General features: G+C 49.8%; 1 protein-coding gene across 4 annotated transcripts in view; it reads right to left on the bottom strand.

The window, feature by feature from the left end:
- Positions 1-6,214: 6,214 nt before the first annotated feature.
- LOC111138899 (chromatin target of PRMT1) overlaps positions 6,215-9,007 on the bottom strand; it is a 9,360-nt gene continuing 6,567 nt past the window's right edge. For all 4 annotated transcript variants that reach the window (XM_022490874.1, XM_022490875.1, XM_022490877.1 and 1 more), the window contains one exon: positions 6,215-7,394. In XM_022490874.1, coding sequence (XP_022346582.1) covers positions 7,189-7,394 — 206 coding nt within the window. In that variant the 3' untranslated portion in view covers positions 6,215-7,188. The remainder of the gene's footprint in view (positions 7,395-9,007) is intronic.

Genomic DNA, 9,007 nt, shown 5'->3' with positions numbered 1-9,007 from the left:
ATTAAAGAAGACTCACAGGATACCGGAGGCCTTGCTATCGTCAAGTTCAGGTCATTTCCCCTCTTGTAAGGCACTAACAAGATAGTTGGGAGCTTCCCGGACTAACGTTACATTCCTCTTATCACACATCCTTATCAATGGACTGTGGGTTTAAAAGATACTCAATTTGGGATGCCTGGGTGGCTCAGTTGGTTAAGCAGCTGCCTTCGGCTCAGGTCATGATCCCAGCGTCCTGGGATCGAGTCCCACATTGGGCTCCTTGCTCATCAGGGAGCCTGCTTCTTCCTCTGCCTCTGCCTGCCATTCTGTCTGCCTGTGCTTGCTCTCTCTCCCTCTCTCTCTCTGACAAATAAATAAATAAAATCTTAAAAAAAAAAAAAAAGATACTCAATTTGATCTACATTTCCTTCTGCCTCAGTGTCCCTCGATTTTATGGAGGGGAGGGTGATGTTAGGGCTTCAGGAAACTGAGTTATGAGTCTCTGGAAGTTAGGCTACTGGTAAGAAAGCTTCTTCCTTTCTGAGGGAGGCTCAGGTCTTGTAGGATTGTGATCTCTACAAGGTAACTATCTGTTTTTCCTTTAGGGCAGCCAGGAGTGCCTGAGGAAGGTCACACAAGTCACGTGGTGGGGAGGTTCCGCAGGTGTCAGCTTCAGCTTTGTCCGCTGCCTTTTGTCCCATCCTGTTTCACCCAAGACTTCCAGATAGCTTTCCAACTCCACCTCCCATCACTGTGTCTTTTGGGTTCTGAGAATTCAACTCCATTCCTGCACCACCTCCCCGGAGACAGCGTCAGATCCCACAGATGACGCGTTCAGTCCCACAGGACCGCCTCCCCACCTTCAGACACCAGCTGCAAGCCCAGCTTGTCCCCTGTGCCTCTGGCTGACCGGGTGCAGACTGGAGGGTCCCACCACCCCCTCCGTGGGTGCAGGTCATTGGCTACAGCGACTCTTGGATGGCAGAGAAGCATTTTCCTTACTAGGATGCTGGTTTATTGGGAAAGGACAGAGCTCAGGAGGAGCAGGTGGGAGAGACACAGAGGGCAGGTACGTGTGGGAAGGAGCAGAGAGCATCCGGCCCTCTGGGTGCCCCGGTCCCCCCAATTCCCCATGCGCTCACCAACCCTGAGGCTCCCTGAACCCCGTCCTTCATTACCCAGACGTGATGGCTTCCTTGGCCACTGGGGATGGGACCTCCAGCCCCTCTCTCCTGGAGGCTGGGGTGTGGATGGGACGAGGGGACTGGAGGTCCCAACACAGGGCTGGTTCCCTGGTGATCAGCCTCCCACTTTAGGCTACCTTGGGGCTTTTAACAGAACAATAGGCCCTTTATCGCTCTCATCACAAGAATTTTCCAGGTTTTAGGAGTTCTGTGCCAGGAGAAGACCAGATACATCTTCCTCTCCCCCATCCATTCCTTCCTTCCTTCCCTCTTTTCCCTTTCTTGATTTTATTTATTTCAGAGAGGGGGGGGGGGGCAAAGGGAGAGGAAGAGGAAGAAGCAGGCTCCCCGCAGAGCAGGGAGCCCGATGGGATCACAACCCGAGCCGAAGGCAGGTGCCTAACCAGCTAAGCTATTCAGGCGCCCTAAATACATATTTCTTATTATAAACCCCAAGATCACACCATAGATATGTTTAAATCTTAAGCCAATAGTCACCTTACACTAAAGGGTAAAGAAATCTAATAAATGAAGCTAAATAGAGAACCAAATGAATCTTCTAAAACAGGTTTCCCGGGACCTTATGTACCCCAGGTCTGCTGGCCTGCCTGCCCTGCACAGTAAGAGGACCGCGACTGAGCACGGCTGTCACCATCACCGGCCCCAGAGCTGTCCTCGCCTCCCTCTCCACCCGGAAGCGTCCCCCTCTCCTGCTGTCCTTTACCCCTGGGCCATGTGCTCAGTCAGGGCCCTCCCTAGTCAGCCCATGGTGCAGCAGGTGGAAAGCCCACCCAGGCAGGAGTAAAGGGTAGCCAGCTGGCACCTGAACATCTCTCCTACTGTCATGACCATGTAAAAATGGGAGGTAGAACATCAGGATCCTGGAGGTGTGGAGATTCCTATTAAGAGGCTGGAGATGGGAACACCTGGGGGGCTCAGTCACCGGCTGTCTTCCTTCCGCTCAGGTTATGATCCTGGTGTCATGGGATCGAGCCACACATCGGGCTCCCTGCTTGGCGGGGAGCTGGCTTCTCCCTCTCCAGCTCCCCCATGCTCGTGTTTCCTCTGATATCTCTGTCATAAATAAAAATGAAATCTTAAAAAAAAAACAAGAGGCTGGAGATGGTGCTGGAGAAGGTCCTGGGTCAGAAATCAGACGATACGCCCCCATTGTGGCAAGTTTGTATGTGTTTGTGGGGAGGGAGTGAATCATTAAGAGGCCCCCAGAGCCCAGGGAAACAGAGGCTGGGGGTGGGGGGCCCTTGCTCTTCCCACATTGCCTGGGGGATCGGCGGGAAAGGTCCTGGGTCTTCAGAGGGATGGATGGGGCCACCCACGGGAAAAGGAGAGGGGATCCAGAGGCCAGGCCAGGCTCTCGTCCCAGGTCCCAGCCTCTCAGGCCCCACTTACAGGGCCTGGTCTGGGCATAGCCCGGCTGCTGGAGCTGCAGGGGGAGGTCCCCGGAAGCTCGTCACAGGGGAGGAAAGGTCTGGCACCTTGGGGAGAAGGAGGCTATGGTGGAGGCTGGACTGGATGGTTCCAGATCAGCCGTCATGGGGGCGTCCCAGGGACAGGGAGCTACACATGCCGGGCTGCCTCTGGCAGCTCACTGAGGCCACCCCGTCTGCCTTCTCATGTCTGACAGACACCCAGATGGCCGCGTGGAAACCGCTGAGGGTGTGGCCTTCTCTGCAGCCACCCTGCGCTGGCCCAGGTTCAGGCCCCCTCCGGCAATCCGACTCCCGCCGGCCCATCCGCGTCTCCCACGGGCTCCCTTGAAAATCCGCGTGACTCCCCACCGCCTGAAGCATGAAGCCCAGGCTCTCTGGCGACAGGCTCTGGGCTACCTGATCTTGTCAGTCGTGTCTCCTGACTTGGAGGCCCATGGAACACGCACTCCCCAGCATGCAGCACAGTTAGGCCTCTGTACCTTTGTACTGTTGTTCTCTGTACTTGGGAGATTCTTCCCCTTTCTGCGTCAAACTTCCCCTTGACTTTTCTTTTTTTAAGTAGGCTCCAGTGTGGAGCCCAAAGTGGGGCTTGAACTCATGACCCCGATCAAGGCCTGAACTGAGATCAAAAGTCAGCAGCTTGGGATGCCTGGGAGGCTCAGTTGATTAGGTGTCTGTGTTGGGCTCGGGTCATGATCTCAGGATCCTGGGATTGAGCCCCTCATCAGGCTCCCTGCTCAGTTGGAAGCCTGCTTCTCCCCCTGCCTCTGCCTACGACTTCCTCTACTTGTGCCATCAAATAAAGAAAATCTTAAAAAAAAAAAAAAAAGATGCTTAACCCACTGAACCACCCAGGCACCCCAAACTGTCCCTTGACTTTCAAGTTCTAGCTCACCAATCTCTTCTCCGCAGTGCCATGAGCTCCTTTTAAATTTTTTTTTGTTTTTTAACCCAGGTCATGATCCCAGTGTCCTGGGATCAAGTCTCATCATATTGGGCTCTAGTCCTGCATTGGGATTACTGTTCAGCGGGGAATCTGCTTCTCCCTCTCCTCCTGCACACCCCCCACCCTGCTTGTGTGCTTTCTCTCTCCCTCATGCTCTCAAATAAAATCTTTAAAAAAATTTTTTTTTTAAAGATTTTATTTACTTATTTGACAGATAGAGATCACAGGCAGGGAGGCAGGCAGAGAGAGAGGAGGAAGCAGGCTCCCCGCTGAGCAAAGAGCCCGATGCGGGGCTCGATCCCAGGACCCCGAGATCATGACCTGAGCCGAAGGCAGAGGCTTCAACCCACTGAGCCACCCAGGCGCCCCTCTTTAAAAAATTTTTGTTTAAAAAATTTCTAGGATTGCCTGGGTGGCTCAGTGGTTTGAGCCTCTGCCTTCCGCTCAGGTCATGATCTCGGGGTCCTGGGCTTGAGCCCGCATCCGGCTCTCTGCTCAGTGGGGAGCCGGCTTCCTGAACCTCTATCTGCCTGCCTCTCTCCCTACTTGTGATCTGTCAAATGAATAAATAAAAAACCTTAAAAAAAAAAATTTCTACACCCAAAGTGGGGCTTGAACTCACAACCCTGAGATCAAGAGTCACATGCTCTACTGAGCCAGCCGGGGCCCTAAGGCTCCTAACAAACCGCACCTTGTCAGTGTCTGCATGGCAGGCCCTCGGCAGATGGTGGTTGAGTGAAAGGCTGACCCGGGAACAGGGGTCAACCTCCATGCCCCTCTCTACTCTGGACACTCAGCTGGGAGTGAAGGTGGAAGAATCAGGCATAGGATGGGCATAGGGCTCAGGAGATGCTGAGAATGGCCGTGAGCAGCAGGAGGGCCTGGAGGGCCTGAGGTTGGTTTGGAGCTCCTTGTGCCCAATACTGGGAATGAACTTCTTCTGGAGGCAGGATGGATATACTGGAGCTCCCCTCCCCCTGCCCCGCCCACCTCAGGGTTCACGCAGATGCTGGAGACGGCAGCCCCAACTTGGTCTTAGCTCACTCCACGGCAAGAGATGGGTGTAGAGGACATGGGGCAAGTCCTCCCAACGGTCACCTGTGGGCAAGAGGAGCCTGGAGTCAGCAGGATGCTGGGGCTGGAAGCACCCTGGGAAGGGGCAGTCTGGGATAGAAGAGGCTGACCTATGAGGGAGCAACTAAACCACACTCAGCAGAGCCCCCCTCACCCTTCTCTTCTCGGGCTCAGGGGATGGAAACATTCAGGACTGCCCTGAAATGAACCTCCCAAGTGAATTCCATCAATGAATTGGAAGGCAGTGCAGGGAGGCCCAGTGCCCCCATTCCAGTGTCCTGCTCTTCCATTTCCCAACTCCCTCAACGTTTTGCTTTCACCCTGACACAGTCAAATGTGGGGCTATCTGCAATAAGAGAAGGGGGAACATGGGCAGAAAGGTGTGTGGGGCACTGCGACCCCTCCCCTTCACCATGTTCCCTTTTCCTCACATATGCCTCAAAGCCTTCTATGAATCTTTTTCTTAGAGGACCTCAGTGCCCTGATCAAAGCCACCAGATCAGGGCACTTGGGTGGCTCAGTTTAAGTGTCTGACTCTGTTTCAGCTCAGGTCCTGGAATGGTCTGGTACTCTGTGATCAGAGGGGTCTGCTTGGATTCTCCTCCCCCTGCCTTCTGCTCGCTCTGAAATAAATTGTCCTATTTGCGGGCATGCACCTACCTACGAGGACTGTGTAATAACTCCAAGAGATGGGTCACCCAAAGTTGTGTCAAGAGGGTAAGGGCCCTACTCAACCCGCAGTTCTCCTTCCTTCCCAAAGGTGTCCTGGAAGTGCCTGATGTAACCAGTGGATATTGTTTGCAAATGGTACCCTGTCCACTGCTGAGCAGCACCTCCCTCACAAGTCTTGACAGTGGACCAGAGTCTGGGTCTACCTAAGGGACTATCCTCACAACTTGCCTTGCCCAAATAAAAACACTTTCCACCCCTTTCAATTATATACTAACACCCGTCTGACCTGAAGACCTCAAGCCTCACAGTCCATTTTTAATAAACAGAAATGCGTGGAACACACTTGGAAACCAGATCAAGTCAATTTTTTAAAAGTATGGTTCTGTCTCTACCACTACCTGGTCTTCTCAATCTCTCTCTTCCATAGGACTAAACCACTTGCCTCACAATCCAGAGGCTAAGAAGCCCAAGTCATACAGATAGGACTCAGGTCCGGGCTGTCTTGACCAAAATTTCCATCTCAGCGTGCCACACACACCTCCCAACAGTTTAGGGAACCATGTATCTCACTGGCAACTGGTTTGGTTGGTGGTTAGGTTCTTTCCCACAGAATAAGGGAAAAGACCCACTGGTGTTAGGGTCCAGAATAGTGCCAAAGATCATTACGCTGGAGCTTCCTATGGCCCAAACAGGCCAGAACATTCTTTTATGGGGTTAATCACCTTTCTGCCAGACTTACTCGGCAAATTCTTTGCTTCCTGGCTCAAGGTCCTAACTCTACCTGCACCGCCCCTTGATTTTAATATACCTATGAATTTAAGGACTCTGAATTCCACAAGAGGTAGGTCATGATATTGTCATAGGGACCAGAGCATTTCAAGGAGCCCAACCAAAAAAAAAGTCCTGACTAGATTTGAGAACAATTTCTTGTTATGATGAACCAGAAATACAAGATTCCACTGAAAACTGAACAGTTGACAGAATATGGTTGAACTTGTAACTTCAAAGGGAAAAAGAGGGCCAAACAAAGCAACTGAATGGAGAAGCCCAGGTTTGGGATAAACACAAGGACAATAGCATTCCAGCACGGCATCTTTGGACTCCTAGAAGGTATCTGTCATCATGCTATCCCCTTCTCCGAGGCATCTGCCAAACCAAATGGCCATTTCCTCTCTATTGCAGGTGTAAGCCATCCTGACAGTAGCTTAGGACACGATACAAAGCCAAGAGCAAAGCTTGTAGGCCTCATTTCAGGGTAGGAAGCGCACACATCCGGCAGCCCAGCGCACTCGTCAGCCCAGCGCACTCGTCATGTGGTGTCAACGTACACAGAAGTGACTTTAATCACATCAGGTGTTACCGAGTGTAACCTGTTACGTGACCCTGTGGCTATGTCAGTGTCCCTAATTTACTACACTGATGTAGTACACAGTGTGGCAGAATTCATTTCTGAGCTGCACATTTTCTAAACACTTCTAAGAGGCTATTAAAGGTCATGTAGAACAGAACCTAGGCATCAGGAAGGAACACTGATGGGCTCTTTCTGGGGCTTTTTCACGTGGACACAGAGACGAGAAGAGGGTGTTCTAGCCACGAGTCCGCCACATTCATGTTCAAAGAGAAGTCAGAGTGATGGGGGGAAAAACCCCAAACACAACAAAACAAAACCCACGTCAGAGGAAAAAAGGGTTTCATACAACACAGTATCAAAAAAGTAAAAGGAACACACTAAATGCACAAACTGGTGGCAAGTTAAGTCCATGGCCTATCGCGATAGGTCCTTCCAGCATCATTCAGGTTTCTTCTCCATCTGTTATCTCAAGGGTATTTACAGATGTGGTGACTTTTGAACAAGAGTCTCTCACAGGAGGGTGGGCAGGTTTCAGTCATTAGTTTCTGGATCTGTTTGTGCCATGTAGGCATCCAACTCGGCATCCAGGTGTCCTTTTGTTTTCGACATGTACGCGTCCAACTGGTTGTCCAGCTGCTCCTTGGTCAGCACAGGGCGAGTGAGGGCGCCTCTCCCTCGTCCACGGCCTCGGCCTCGACCTCCAAAGCCCCCTCTTCCCCGACCTATCATCCCCCGACCTGGCCCAAGGGGAAAAAAAGGAAACAGTTACAAGTAGGTTTAATGGGTGATATGGCAAATGCCCCTCAGAGCAGCGGGGCCTAGCTGAGAAAGGCTGAAAGGGCAGGGCAAAGAGAAATCTGGAAAAACAGGAAACACATTGGGTAGAAAGCAACACACGGAAAGCACACATAATGAATCCCTGTTTACATGCTCATCTCTAAATGCTATTTAAAGACTTTATTCTGTTGACAAAGAGAAAATAACTGACTAAAGAACCTCAACCTCTCCAAAAAAAAAAAAAGAAATTATCTCAAGTTTGAGACCCATGTAAGTTCGTAATTAAAATACATTATAGGTCACCCCACTTAATAAGACAGGAAGTAACGAGGGCACAGAGAAACAGGGGGGTAGGGCTAGACAGTTTTTAAAGTTAGCTTTATTGAAGATCTTTCTGGAAAATTAGCTCATCTCTCCTCAAACTTATTAAACCTAGTGAGCTGATCCCATGTCAGGAGACTGAGGAGTTACTGTGATATAGGAACAAAGTGAGAAGACGGGCAATGTATTTAGAGTCCCAGCCAATTCTATCTCAGATTCCAGCCACCTTATAATTATGGTTATCTGAGAGATAGTTTTAATGCACTTAAGAAATCATACGCAGCTTTCTGAAAAGCTACTTTAGACTCCCTCAGCCCTGTGATGTGCTCTCAGAAATGAGGTCAACATAATTTGGAAATGTGCTATTTCATCCTGAAACCCAAACTAGCTTGTTCTTTACTCATTAAGCCAACAATGAGTAATGGGAGAGAAGAAAACAAGTCCTTGGCTATTAAATTTCCTTTCTTAACAGTTATCCTTTGGCAACTTCAAGGTCATAAATTATGGAAGACCCCCACCACACAATATAAAAGGACCAAAGCAGATATACACAGGGGCTACAGGAACAGATTTTCTTCCCCCCTGCACAGGTGTTGCTGAGAGTTTTCCAGTAAGCTCTAAAAATCAGAAAAACCCCCACAAGATTTGGATTGATAGCAACACCATGAAATTCTTTTCCATCTGGGTCATGAGGTCACATGACAAGTATCACTAAGACTCAAAAGTAACATTATCAACAAGAGTCAGTCAGTTAACTGACATGGTATCTTCTTGCTTTCTACCTTGATCAAAAAAAAAAAAAAAAAAGGGCGCCTGGATGGCTCAGGGTGCTGGGACAGAGCCCCACATCAGGCTCTCCGCTCAGTGGGGAGCCTGTGTGTCTCTCTCCGGCTCCCCCTACTTGTGTTCCCTCTCTTGCGGTCTGTCAAATAAATAAAATCCTTAAAAAAAAAAAAAGTCATCTCTGATTTCCTGTAGGTGCAAACTTTACCTTGACTTTAACTTGGCTTCAAAGTCAATATCCAGCTCCATCTCATCATCCTTTTTAACTCAGCTTCATTTCTATACATCTCCCTCTTTATTTTTAGACTCAAAATGGGGTTTTGAGAGAAGGACGGGATGTGTGGTGGTGGGGCAGGGACACAGAAAGGTAAAACCTCAAACTGACCATCCTGTCATTTTAACAATACGATTTAAATTACAAGAACCTGAAAAAAAAAAAAAAAAAAAAAAAAAAAAAAAAAAAAAAAAA

The sequence above is a fragment of the Enhydra lutris genome, unplaced genomic scaffold, assembly GCF_002288905.1.
Source record: "Enhydra lutris kenyoni isolate GAN:26980312 unplaced genomic scaffold, ASM228890v2 scaffoldscaffold94, whole genome shotgun sequence".
Lineage (NCBI taxonomy): Eukaryota > Metazoa > Chordata > Mammalia > Carnivora > Mustelidae > Enhydra > Enhydra lutris.
This window is presented reverse-complemented; position numbering and strand designations above follow the sequence as displayed.